The sequence below is a fragment of the Hyaena hyaena genome, unplaced genomic scaffold, assembly GCF_003009895.1.
Source record: "Hyaena hyaena isolate Hyena2069 unplaced genomic scaffold, ASM300989v1 scaffold_729, whole genome shotgun sequence".
NCBI classification, from domain to species: domain Eukaryota; kingdom Metazoa; phylum Chordata; class Mammalia; order Carnivora; family Hyaenidae; genus Hyaena; species Hyaena hyaena.
In genome coordinates, this window is record NW_024081361.1 from 773,121 (window position 1) to 786,647 (window position 13,527).

The 13,527-nt window shown below is 43.4% G+C and overlaps 2 protein-coding genes and 2 non-coding genes across 5 annotated transcripts in view; 3 read left to right on the forward strand and 1 right to left on the reverse strand.

The window, feature by feature from the left end:
• Window positions 1-1,199, reverse strand: part of NDUFS1 (NADH:ubiquinone oxidoreductase core subunit S1) — a 29,694-nt gene extending 28,495 nt beyond the window's left edge. For both annotated transcript variants that reach the window (XM_039218002.1, XM_039218001.1), the window contains exon 1: window positions 1,091-1,199. The gene's annotated coding sequence lies outside the window, so the exon portion shown is untranslated. The remainder of the gene's footprint in view (window positions 1-1,090) is intronic.
• A 449-nt stretch (window positions 1,200-1,648) lies between these two features.
• Window positions 1,649-4,331, forward strand: EEF1B2 (eukaryotic translation elongation factor 1 beta 2). The gene is made up of 6 exons (XM_039218006.1): window positions 1,649-1,831; window positions 2,263-2,385; window positions 3,027-3,153; window positions 3,424-3,490; window positions 3,898-4,023; window positions 4,132-4,331. Exons 1-6 carry the CDS (start codon window positions 1,752-1,754, stop codon window positions 4,284-4,286), a joined length of 678 nt encoding a protein of 225 aa, XP_039073937.1. The 5' UTR covers window positions 1,649-1,751; the 3' UTR covers window positions 4,287-4,331.
• On the forward strand, window positions 3,267-3,345 carry LOC120220832. The gene has a single exon (XR_005525669.1). It is a non-coding gene; the product is annotated as a small nucleolar RNA SNORD51 (small nucleolar RNA).
• Window positions 3,632-3,765, forward strand: LOC120220833. The gene has a single exon (XR_005525670.1). It is a non-coding gene; the product is annotated as a small nucleolar RNA SNORA41 (small nucleolar RNA).
• Window positions 4,332-13,527: the final 9,196 nt, after the last annotated feature.

Here is a 13,527-nt window from a genome sequence, read left to right on the forward strand (position 1 = left end):
TTCCCACAGGCTGTGACCTCAGACTGAAATGCTATTCTTTCAGATCCTTCTGGCCTCTCCTTGTCCTTCAAATTCGGGCTTAAAAACCATTCTTCAAGGAGAGTTTCCTTGATCGGCCTATCTTAAACTTCCTAACTACTCCATAGTCATATCACCCATTTTATTCGTCGTGGACTCGGTTCTAGTTTATAGTAGATGCCCAATAACTATTTGCTAAATGAATTCTATTTCTAATCTCTGGCCGAAACTTAACTTCTACTTTGCTGGAATTTAAAAAAGTGCAGGTGCTCTGACAGCCTTATAACAACACCCTGCTTAAGATGCACACGCAATTCGGTGGGAAAAAAGAACATTCCGTAAGGAAGTAACTTGACGTTTATTCATCAGACACAGTTCATTCACGTTACATTTGCAATGCCCTCCACTCGTCCTCGAGCAGAGCTGCGGCGCATCCACGGTCTCCCGGTACATGCATTAGATCCCAAGAACTTTTAAGCAACGTAGCTATGTTATTCGCAATGCGACCTTGGGCGAAGTTTTTAAATATCATTTTCTTCAGTTTCTCCGCCAGTGAAAGGAGTGAAAAATGTTACCCTCCGCCCCCCGCACTCAATGCACAAAAGCGAAATCAACTAAACCCACCCCCGAGGAGTGGATGGTTGCTAAGGCAATAGCGGCCAAACAAGGTACTGTCCCAAGTATGGGATAACCTGGTGGGGACAAGGCTCACTGCACAGGCCCAAGTCACTTTACATAGGTCCTCTCCCGGGGAACAAAACGGCCGCGGCTCCACAAAGGGCAATGACCTGCGTTTCCCTTGCAGACTGAAGGTCACCCAGAAGCCTGCCTCCGGACCAGCGCTCCCAGGGCCTCCTACTCCTCCACCTGCTTTACGCTCCAAAAGACCAGAGACCAGGGCTACCAGCCCTCACCTGCCGGCTCTCGGGGGTTCCGGAGGCGGGGTGGGACACGGCGCCCAGTCAAGGACAAGAGTAGAATGAGTCACCTGGGCCAAAGGAAACAGTCCCGTCAAGAAATCAACTCCTATGGCAAAAGGCACCTCAGCCTTCTCACCCAAACACGACCTCACCTTCCCCCTGGAGCCGCCGAAGCCGCTCTGCGGAACTGTCTGCACCGCACCAACCCCCTCAAAGAGACCGGATTGCTTATTCAATATGGCGGCCTCGGCTAACCTCGCCCGCCGGGCCCGGAGAACGGGAAGCCAGGAGGGACTAGAAACCCCAGATTCGACAGTCCCGCTCGGCTTGAGTTCGGCAATTTCCGTCAGCTGGCCAAGAGGCGGGGCGAAGGGCGAGCAGTTTCGAAGGGGCGGGAGCGGGAGGGGATACAGTTTGGAACTGCAGTTCCGCCGGAAGTAGTCAGGCGCCTGAGGCCGAGCGTCTTCGGTCATCTCCGGCGCCTCAAGGGGCGGTTCCTTTAGTCTTCCGGGGCCGTGGCTGTACTAATTTAAGAAACATCCTTTTGTATTAACTTATTTCTAAACACAAAGGCCAGCGAATAATTTGTGGGCTGTTCAATTCAGAGCCACCGAGCTTTACATTGAGGAATGAAGATATTAACGTACTTTGACCTTTAACCTTCGGCCCCGTGCGGCAGAGGGAAACGCCTACGTCTCTATATAAGGCATTTTCCGGCCTCTCGCGGCCCCTTTTTCCTCAGAGCGCAAGGGACGTGTACCTTGCGCTCGTGTTTTCCTCCGCTGCTGCCCGGTTTCCGGATCAGCCCACGCCATGGGCTTTGGAGACCTGAAAACCCCCGCCGGCCTCCAGGTGCTCAACGACTACCTGGCGGACAAGAGCTACATCGAGGGGTGAGGACGGGCTGGGGCCCGGCACCCGCGGTCGGGCCACGTGGCGCGGCCTCTGCCGCCGCCAGGGGAAAAGCAGCGGGACTGCAAGGGTGAAGGGTTAAACCTGTGCTTTCTTTCCCCTGGCGGGATTCGGTCGGGTTGTTCCTCATCTTTACTCGGTTAGTGAATGTGAGCCTGTAGGTCTCGGTCAGAGGTTACAGTCCGAGGTCCACAAAGTAAGCAGGGACTTCTCAGGACAGGGCGCAGGACCAAGCACGTGGTCCTTGAGCTTAAGGAGTTTACTGAAAAACTGAGTCAGCTCAGGTTGTCTGGTAGCAAGTGGGCCAGTTCCCAGCAATACGGGTTTGACCGGAGTGGAGTTTGTCATTGATTTCCCAGCGTTTGTGGTTTTCTTTTACAGGCGTGTGTAATTATTTTTGTGTTCTCGGCAGGTACGTGCCGTCCCAAGCGGATGTGGCAGTATTTGAAGCAGTCTCTGGCCCCCCACCTGCCGACTTGTATCATGCCCTACGTTGGTACAATCACATCAAGTCTTACGAAAAGGAAAAGGCCAGGTAAGCTTATCTTTGTATTTATCTGAAGAGCAGAATGCTTTCTAAGCTTGGACTCAGGATTTCCACGTGACAGAATTGGACCCAGACTAGTTTGGTTGGGATGTCGTGAGCTAAATATCTTTGTGACTTGAGAAGGCCAAGAGACTGAAGCCCTCCGTTTTTTCACAGAACAGGTAGAACATGGACAACAGCCATTCAACTTTTCCCCACACTGCCCAGACAGTGTGCCTCGAGCCCGACCTGGGGGGCCCCCCCCTCTGGGGTGAGAGAGAGGGTGGCTCATTCATTGAGTACTTGGCCATTCTTCTGAAACTGCCAACAAGGGTGGAAGTTTGGGGAAGTGGACTCCAGTTCACTAAGAATGGAAGTGAGCATACTTAATGAGATCTCAAATATTCATACTGAAAGAGTAAATCATAGTGAGTATTGAATGTAATAACGTCTCACATGCTACTAATGTCTGTTGGGTGAGGAGTTAAAACGTTCAAAAATATTTACCTGGGAATGGTTAGGGGTAAATTCTTGGTGCAAAAGGGGTCTATTGATAAATAAGGATGGAAATAAGTTCTGGTGTTTTGCCTGAAAACGAACGTCATACCGACCTAATCGTGGTTGAACGTAAATTTTTTTTTTCCCCCAAGCCTCCCAGGAGTGAAGAAAGCTTTGGGCAAGTATGGCCCTGCTAATGTGGAAGATACCACGGGAAGTGGAGCTGCAGATAGTAAAGATGATGATGACATCGATCTTTTTGGATCTGATGACGAGGAGGTATGACATAAATTATTAACATGTGTATTGGTGAGCTTAATCATAGGCTCTGAAATTGCCTGGATTTGAATTCTGGTTTCACCACTTTGTTACCTGACTTTTAAAAAGTCTCACTGCTTATGTGATGAATAAAACCAAATCACCATCTTTCGGCTGAGCTCGTGATGGATTTGCTTTTTTCTGATGAGACTGGTCTTTGTTGTGATGGTCCCTAGCTTTTAAGCTGAGGAGCAACCAACTTTGTGAAATATATTTAATTTTTCTTTACAGGAAAGTGAAGAAGCAAAGCGGCTCAGAGAGGAACGCCTGGCACAGTATGAGTCCAAGAAAGCCAAAAGTAGGTCATTTCATAGTTTGTGCTGCTTTAATTTCATAATATGAGTGATTTTATTTGAAGCTTGATCTCCAAAGTAATTTCCTCCACGTTTGTTGAATAGGTCGGTATTTTAGAGCACATGTAAGCGGCTCTTGATAAAACTTCCACAGCTACTGGTCTGCAGCTGCTCTTATGGTGGCAGGTGTAGCATTCCTCTGTGGGAAAGAAACTGTCACACCTCTTAAATACCTCTTTCTTAGCACGACAGAAAGTGGTTATGTGAGTGACAAACAGACGAATTCTGTAGTTTTGTTTGGCTGAGGAGATGACCCATTGGAAAACAGATAACGATTTTTAAAATGTCTTTACTGAAATGAAAAAGCTCGCATAATTGAGTGCCTGAATAATGCTGTTTGTACCCTTTTTAGAACCTGCCCTTGTTGCCAAGTCTTCCATCTTACTAGATGTGAAACCTTGGGACGACGAGACAGATATGGCGAAACTCGAGGAGTGTGTCCGAAGCATTCAGGCAGACGGCTTGGTCTGGGGCTCTTGTGAGTTCAGTCTTCACTTTTTGAAAATTGCCTTTAGTATTTTCATAATTACAACCTTTGTCAATGAACAGTCCTTTTCTAAGGTTTTTTTCCTCATGTTCTTTTCAGCTAAACTAGTTCCAGTGGGATATGGAATTAAAAAGCTTCAAATACAGTGTGTAGTGGAAGATGACAAAGTCGGAACAGATATGCTGGAGGAGCGGATCACTGCTTTTGAGGACTATGTGCAGTCAATGGACGTGGCTGCTTTTAATAAGATCTAAGACACGTCGTAGATAATCGCCCTTGAATAAAAGCTTGAAAGACAACCGTTGACTCTTGACTCTTACATGGGTCTTGACTCTTACATGGGGTGGGTTTTATATTGTTTCCATTTTGAGGGAAGAAATCCAATGGATGTATAATTCAAAAATAATATAACTGGGTCAGCATTGTTAGATACTTAGCCAAATTAGTCAAAATGGATTCAATCCTAGTATAGTTTCTGTACCCAGTGCGTGCATGAGGGTACCACTTTTACCATATTATTGCAAGTTTCATATTTGCTTTGCTTTCAAAAGAAATCCTATCAACTTGTGGAAATTTTGGATTAAGAAATTTGACTGGGGGGGCGCCTGGGTGGCTCAGTCGGTTGGGCATCCGACTTCTGCTCAGGTCATGATCTCACAGTTTGTGGGTTTGAGCCCCGCATCGGGCTCTGTGCTGACAACTAGCTCAGAGCCCGGAGCCTGTTTTTGATTCTGTGTCTCCCTCTCTCTCTGATGCTCCCTTGCTCACGCTGCCTCTCTCTCTCTCTCAGAAATAAAAAAATAAATTTGACTAGGGGTCCCTGGATGGCTTAGTTGGGTGAGTGCCCAACTTTTTCAGCTCAGGTTGTGATCCCAAGGTTGTGGGTTTGAGCATGGAGCCTGCTTAAGATTCTCTGGGTGGCTCACTTTGGTTGTTTGACTTCAGTTCAGGTCATGAACTCATGTTCCTGAGCCCCGCATAGGGCTCTCTGCTCTCCGTATAGAACCTCCTTTGGATCCTCTGCCTTCCTCTTTCTGCGCCTCCCCTGCTTACATGTGCTCTCTCTCAAAAATAAACATGAATAAAGATTTTCTGCTGCTTTGCCCTGCTTGGGCATGTGTGCAGGTGCTCTCTCTAAAACAAAGTGATAAATTTTTGACTAGATTTTTACCCTTGCAGGTTTATAATGGTTCAGTCCTTGGGTTTTTTTGCAGGGAGTTAACAAAGTTAATACCTAGGCTGGTTTTGCTCAGTGAGGATGTTGGGAGTATCTTAATGTTTGCTGGAATACTTAATGAAACATTGGGGAAAAGGAAATTAAGTGTTGAGATGGACCAATGACTTAAATGACTGGAAGTATAGTAAAACCTTGGTTTGTGAGCATAATTCGTTCTGGAAACATGACCCAAAGTGCTTGTATATCAAAGCGAATTTCCCCATAAGAAGTACTGGAAACTCAGATGATTTGTCAACCCAAAAATATTCATTGAAAATGTTTACAAAACTAATAAAGTACAAAATCTGAAGAAAAATAAACCTGCACTTAACCTTTGAAAACTCATGACTGGTGTGAAGGAGATGAGAGAAGAGGGCTAATATATAGGACGACTTTCACTATCACTAATGAATGTTGACAACAGTATTTTGTTTTTTTATTTTGAATGGAGTAGAGGGAGAATCCCAAGCAGGTTCCCAACTGTTAGCATGGAGCCCAGTGGGGGACTTGAACTCACGAACTAGATCATGGCCTGAGCTGAAATCAAGAGTCAGATGCTTAACCCACTGAGCCATCCAGGTGCCACGACTATAGTACAGCATTAACTCTTGTCATATACTGTATTTAGTGTAACTGGCAGTAAAGCAGCAGAGGAAAAGGTCTATATGTGCAGGCAGCCTGACCTAGAACGAAGCAAGGCATTCCTAAGTTTACTGTTGTATGGAAAAACAAAAGACTGTCCATAGGTGCTTTGAAGTGATTAAAAAAAAAAATACACTAGTGCTGGTTATGGGCACATTCCAACATTCTGGAAAATCATGGACTTCTGCCAAACACCGCAGCCTGAGACTGGCATCTGAGCACGTGAGACAATCGCCCACAATTCCCGCGGCAAGAAAGAGGAGAATCATTGGCTCAGTTTTGATTTGGCATTAGGTATCATGTACCACTGGTATTGCAAGGCCTTGCTTGTTTATCAAATTAAAATTTATGAGACCTGCAGGGGTACCTGGGTGGCTCAGTTGGTTAAGCATCCAACTTCAGCTCACGGTCTGTGGGTTCGAGCCCCACATCGGGCTCTGTGCTGACAGCTCAGAGCCTGGGGCCTGCTTTGGGTTCTCTCTCCCTCTCTCTCTCTCAAAAATAAACATTAATAAAAAAATGTTTTTAATTCATGAGAAATGTTTGCTCCTCTTGCAGAACGAATTACTTGTGGCCCAAGATTTTACTGTAATTTGTTGTCACCTAGGATCTTCAAGTTGGGGGTTACTTGAGACTGAAACTTCATACGGTTAACAAATTCCGCTTGAAAGCAAATATAATACGAGATGGGGTGTGCTTTGTTACTCAAGGACACCTAACCCAGAGGAGAAAAATAAAGGGTTCCCAAAATTTGTGACAAATTACAAACATTTGTCAAGGCAGATGTTGCAAGCTGAAAATAACACCTCATTTACTGTTAAGGGAGAGCTTGTAAGTGTTTTTGGCAATATGATTATTGAGTAGCATTCTGTCTTGGGAAGGGCGTTAGGTAACTAATTCTCAGGCTGTGGTTCACAAGCCCAGCCTGGGTGCAGAGGTGGGGACCAGGTGGCACATTTTACTTGGATTTGGAAAACTGAGAACCTATTGGGTGAGGGGACTTTGATAACTGACGTCATGCTGGAGGTAAGCACGGAGGTGAAGGCAGTACCGCTAAGTCAAGCATTGCCAAATACTAGAAGCCGCTGCATCATAGTTTGGAATTTATGTAACATTTGCCTTTTTTGTTTGTTTACAGTAGTCTTTATGAAAGAGTTTAGGAATTACTGACATCTGGAAGTCTTAATTTTGTGGCGCCCATAGACCAGAGATGAAATGACTTGAGGTCAGAATTTTCCTAGCTAAACCAGACAGTGTAACTGGCAATTTGGCACATTTGGGACAATTGCCAATTGATTTTCCTCTCAATTTGATTTTCTTTATATGGGAGATCACTTTACATGTGGGAAATTGTTTAAATTCGAAAGAAAGTGTATTTCATCGGTACTTTGATGTATTGATGACTACCACCTTCACAATGCACCACCATCCTGAGAAATTTCGCACTTGTCAGTGTCCCGAGAGCCAGCAGAGGGCGGTGCACTTCGTTTTCTGGAGAACCAGAGCCTGGGGATTATGGAAATGTTGCTATGGAAAGATCGAGATGTAGCAACTAGTGAAAAGTAGCTGCAAATCATTCACAGTCATTGGTATGTTAAAGGGATTGAGCTCAGCCAAAATGCAAAATATTGATAAAAACTAATGATTAAAAATTGGGTTAAAAGTAAAAGGAGTTAAATTTAGAAATGTCAAACCACAACTGTCTCGTAAATCTTAAAATGATAAATGATGAAACATGACTAAAAATCTTCACAGCCTCAAATATTTTTAGTGGTATCTTTTAATTTTATATTTTAAGAAATAGATGATACAGTAGCATAGTTCAAAAATCAAGAGGTTATACAGTGAAGGCTGTCTCCCTACCCCCCAACCCCAGGCCTCCTGTTTACCTCCGTAAAAGCAACTGGTCAATGTCAACAAGTTCTTAGATCTTTCCGGAACTAATGTAAGCATACGCATAGAGTAATTGTAGCATTACAATAACAAAGTGTTCTGAGCCTTTTACTTTGTCCACAGAAATAGACTTGGATGTCTTGTAAATTGTATCTTCAATATTCTGTATCAGTAAAAGCTTCCTCATTTTCTAGCAGTTATATAACCCTTTGTCTCATAGCTTATTTAGCCAGTCTGTTTATTGGAGCTTTCGATTGCTTTCAGTTTTCTGCTGGTATAAGCAATGCTCACATTTCATGTGAGCCACTGTACTGAATGACCTGTTTTTGAACCAGTGGGCTCAGAAAGCATATGTATACATAGGAAAACGAGAGATTTTTTTGTTTGCTTGTTTCTGGCTTTGGAGAAATAAGATAAAAGAGGCCACCTTTTTTTTTTTTTTGATGCCCTGTAAGTGATTACAGTAACTCAGAGCATACTTATTTTTCATGTTTGGCATCCTTAGCACAAGGCTGGGAACAGTGTGGGAATTAAAAATGATTCATTCAGTATCATGTTAGATGCTATAAAAATACAAAAGAAGAGTTAAGAAAACTACAATAGGGAGTTGTCTCAAGCACATAAAATTGTTAAAAATTAGTCATTTTGTGATTAAGCAAGTAATCCAAAAGTTCAGAGGCTTCAAGAAGGCTAGAACTTGAAGAAAGTTTTCTTTTTTTAATGTTTTATTTATTTTTGAGAGAGAGAGAGACAGCATGGGCAGGGGAGGGTCAGAGAGAGAGGGAGACACAGAATCCGAAACAGGCTTCAGGCTCTGAGCTAGCTCTCAGCACAGAGTCCGAAACGGGGCTCGAACCCATGAACCATGAGATCACGACCTGAGTCAAAGTGGCTCGCCCAACCAACTGAGCCACCCAGGCGCCCCTTGGAGAAAGTTTTTTGGAGAAGTTGGGACTTGAGCTGGATGGACTTTGATCAGCAATTTGTAAAAAAATGAAAAACACAAAGAACACATGAATATTCCAGGAGGGGGTAAAAGGCAGAATGATGATCAAGGCAGGAATAGGAGACACATTTGAAAGGCAACTGGAGGGGCGCCTGGGTGGCTTAGTCGGTTAAGCGTCCGACTTTCGCTTGGGTCATGATCTCGCGATTCGTGGGTTCGAGCCCCGCGTTGGGCTCTGTGCTGACTGCCAGCTCACAGCCTGGAGCCTGTTTCAGTCTGTGACTCCCTCTCTCTCTGACCCTCCCCTGCTCGTGCTGTCTCTCTCTCTCTCCTAGAAATAAATAAAACATTAAAAAAAAAATTAAAAAAAAAAAAAAAAAGAAAGGCAACTGGATCAATCTGGCTGCGTTTTGCAGTATCTGTGTTGTATCAGATGGGGTGGGGCCAGGTTGTACATTCAGTCAGTCAGGCTCCCGTGAGGGCCATGGGGGGCAGGACCTCGAAGGCTTCCAAGCCAGAATGGCAAAGGCAGACAGCTCTGACCGGAGAAGGTGTGGATGGAAGCATGTGAATTAAAGGACCATTAAAATCCTAACGTAAGTGAAAACGGGTAACTTACGGCATATATAATCAATGAAATACTTTATAAATGATATAATTAAAAAGTAACAGAGACTATATAGCAACATTGAAAAATGCTGTAGTTTTTTCCGTATCAGGAAAAGACAGGCTGTGGACAAATACAAATACCAAAAATGTTGTGTTTGGGGATAGAGGTGTACTTTTCCCCCAAAGAAATACAATTTGGCAATGGCAATTTTTTGTCCTTAAAGTAAAAAAAAAAAAGTAAAAAAATAACATGCCTCATATACATTGTCCATTTTGAACCCCATTGCAAGCCCATGAGATAAACAAAGCAGACACTGTTATTACCATTTATAGATGAGAAAACTGAATTCTGAGAGATGACTTGTCTAATGATTCACCTAGTGAGAGAGGAACTGAAACCCACGTCTTGGCCAGGTAATGTGTTGGAAATAGCATGAAAAATGTTCTTCATCTTTGCTTTTAGACAATTTAATCCTCTTTCATCGGTGTGACCCTTGCTGCCTATCTTCAATTAAGCAGAGTGAGAAGATAAAATCACATAAGGGTAAATTTAAAATGGATATTGAGACTGCTAAACACATTCTCTCATTACATGCTCTGTATGGATGATAATAGTTGCATTCAAGAAATGTCCCAAATGACCATCTGTTGTTTGGAATGCCACTGGCCTGCATAACTTTCAGTAAGTAAAAATCAAAGGAAAATGTCCACGGACTTCTCAAATTCATCCCCCAAAGCAATGCCCATATGTAAGATGCTGTCCAAGCCTGACATCAACTTGTGAAGCTTCTATCCTCCTTTCATCCCTACAAAATGGGACTATTCTCTTTTTTCTGATCACAGCCTGTTTTCCAGCCTTTGTACATTTGCCCTTAATGTGTCATCTACCTGAAAAAGCCTCTTTTCTCATTGGCACTTTTTAAAATTGTAGTCATTCTTCAAGGTGCACTTCAAATTCCTCTTCCAAGAAATCTTTTATTCTCCTTTTGACCCTTGCAGCCTCTGGGCACAAAGACTTTTATAGAACTTATATACTGTCTTGTTTTTGAATTCTCTGTGTAGCTCCCTTATGCTTCCTGTGAGATTTTTGTGTTCATCCAAGAGGAAACGATCTAATGTTTACTAAGCAGTTACTATGTCAGAAGGTGCCAAGAGCTGCAGTGATTAATGCCAGCTAATATTGATCAAGTTATTTATAGAGCTGAGTACCCTTCTAAGTGCTTTGCCTGCATCAACTCATTTAATTTCCACAGCAACCCTATGTAGCAGTTACTACTATCATCTCCATTTTAAGATGGGAGAAACAGGTCTAGAAATTTGAATTAATTTAGCCACAAGGTCACACAGCGAGCCTGACTTCAAATCCAGATAAGCCCTGGGACTTGCCCTCTTCCAAGAGCTTCTTTCCATTGAAGAGGCAGGTCTGTCTCATTGGGTCTCTGCCTCAGTCCCCGAGAGCCTGGATTATTTACTGTCCTGCCAACGAGGCCTGAGCTCCCTCCCTCCCTTCCTTCCCTAATTGCACCAGTGTCTGTCCTTTCCTCCAGCCTCTGTCCTTTTAGTCACTCAGCCCTGCTCCGAATCATTAGACCCCTGGAAAGCCCCACTAATGAGATTCTAACTGTTAGGGGAGGAGGCCTGGAGTCCCCAGGCCCAGGTCCAATGCTACTTCTTGGATCTTCCCTCAAACTGAGAATAAAAAATTAACTCCTGTTCTGCTGGGAAGTTCTGTCCTGGTTGCTACTCTCCATTAGCAGATTCCTGTCACATCCCCACTATCAGTGATTATTAAAGCTACTAAAACTAGAGTTTTTAGGCTGGGATCTAAGAACACTGATATTTTAAAAGCATGTTTCTAGGGAAGGACTCCTGGCTAGCTCAGTCTCACATGCAACTTAACTCTTGATTGCGGGGTCATGAGTTCGAGCCCCATGCTGGGTGTAGAGATTTTTTTTTTTTTTTTAATTTTTTTAATGTTGATTTACTTTTGAGACAGAGACAGAGTGTGAGTGGGGGAGAAGCAAAGAAAGAGGGAGGCAAGGAATCCAAAGCAGGCTCCAGGCTCTGAGCTGTCAGCAGAGCCTGAGGCAGAGCTCACAATTGTGAGATCACGACCTGAGCCAAAGTCAGCCATTTAACTGACTGAGCCACTCAGGTGCCCCGAGATTACTTTTTTTTTTTTTTTTTAAAGCGTGTTCTAGGGAAAGAACCCAAAACTTTCATTTGATTCTCAAATGAATTCAGTGTCCTTCTAAGAACTTTGAGACCCTCTTTAAAGCATATTTCTTTTTTGGAAGCTCTACTCTTCATATCAAACACTGAAACATATTGAAATCCCATATTAAATATGTTTTTATATAATTATGAAATATTTTATTTGATATAAAGGTGTATTTTATTTTATTAAAAAATTTTTTAATGTTTTATTTATTTCTGAGAGAGAGAGAGAGACAGTGTGAGCAGGGGAGGGTCAGAGAGAGAGGGAGACACAGAATCTAAAGCAGGCTCCAGGCTCTGAGCTAGCTGTCAGCACAGAGCCCGACGCGGGGCTCAAACCCACGAACCGTGAGATCATGACCTGAGCTGAAGTTGGATGCTTAACCGACTGAGCCACCCAGGTGCCCCATAAAGGTGTATTTTATAGATGTGTAATTAAGCATTTATTATTTTTGACTTTTCAAGTTTCTCTTTTTGTATTCTAGAGCCAATAATATTTTTTAAGATCTCAACTTTTTAAAAAGTTTTTTATTTATTGAGAAAGAGAGGGAGGGACAGAGAGAGAGAGAAATCCCAAGCAGGCCTTGCACTGACAGCACAAAGCCTAATGCAGGGCTCAAACCCACAAACTGGGAGATCTTGACTTGAGCCTAAACCAAGACTTGGACACTTAGCCAACTGAGCCACCCAGGCACCCAGAGATCTCAAATATTTTTATAGGCCCTTGGAAAGCTCCTGCTTACCAGGTAAGCATCACCTGCTCCCTAATTCCCTTCTGCTCTCGGTTGCTTAATCCCCTTCCTGCTTCTCAGCCTTCCTCTTTCTCCAGCAGCCTTGAGAATCTCTCCATTTGCTCAAACTAAGGATGAGCCTATGGAGTTCTCTTTGTCTTCGATCCTCCAGCTTTCCGCCTGTTCCTGGGAAATCAAGGCCTTTCGCTTGAGGGCAAGTGGAATATCTTAAACCCTAGTGGTAGAGGGGGCACACACTGACAATGAGCCCCTTTCTCCCTGCCTTCCCTCCATACTGGGTATGGCAGAAACCACAAAATGTGGGAATGGCAGAAGTTTGGGATATGCTGAGCTATCCCACACATTTTTGGAGAATAATTTACAAAACCAGATCTGATTGTTTTGTGGGCTAACAGTAAAGAATAGAGCCGATAACGATCTGAGATTAGTATTTCCAAAAGCTGAGAAATGAAATAAAAAAGGATTCTGATTCAAGAAATAATACATCTCCCAGTTTTCAAAATAAAGTCAAGAGATTACAGAAAATTGAATGCTTTTACAAATTGCAGTGAGTAGCAGAGTTTGTGTTCGTAAGAGACAAGGATACCAGCAGAGACAAGGGACAGGATCAGGATCCCTAAGAAACCCCAAAATCAAGAAACCCCAATGTTTATTCACTTCTAAACTGGGTGCTGTCTTCTTTCCTCTCTGAACAATCTACAATTTTTCTGGCTGTCTTATGACACTTACCACCGTCTACTTTGTTCTAGCATTGTTTTCATGCAGGCTTAATCTCTAGACTTTCTAAACTGTTAAGCACCACATGCGTCTGTATACCCCTTGGACGCTCAACTGTTTGCTTAAGGAATAAATGGATAGAAGGCAAAATACCATTACAGTCTAAAATGCAATGGGATTTGTACCACGAAAAGGTCACTGACTTAAAGGCATACTTTATTGGTCTTGTACTGATGCCTACTTCAATACAGCTATAGGAATAAAAGGTAGAAATATATCACTGTCCCACATGCTTTTCTGTTTCTGAAATCATTCTGAGATTGGGCTGGCCTGTCTACTATCTAGATGTCAATGTTTTATGTTTACAGCCATCTTATACATACTTGCATATACCCAGAGTTTTCCAAAAATGTTAATTATACTGATAACATGAAGGATTAAGGATAGGAGCATATCCCCATTGGCAGGTGGGGTCTATGTCACCTCCCCTTGAACCTGAACCG

Bases quoted from the DNA above. Each gene is read 5' to 3' on its own strand.
- EEF1B2 (XM_039218006.1), top strand. From the start codon at position 1,752: ATGGGCTTTGGAGACCTGAAAACCCCCGCCGGCCTCCAGGTGCTCAAC. The intron at 2,386-3,026 runs GTAAGCTTATCT...TTTTCCCCCAAG, and splicing joins TACGAAAAGGAAAAGGCCAG to CCTCCCAGGAGTGAAGAAAG. The intron at 3,154-3,423 runs GTATGACATAAA...TTTTCTTTACAG, and splicing joins TTGGATCTGATGACGAGGAG to GAAAGTGAAGAAGCAAAGCG.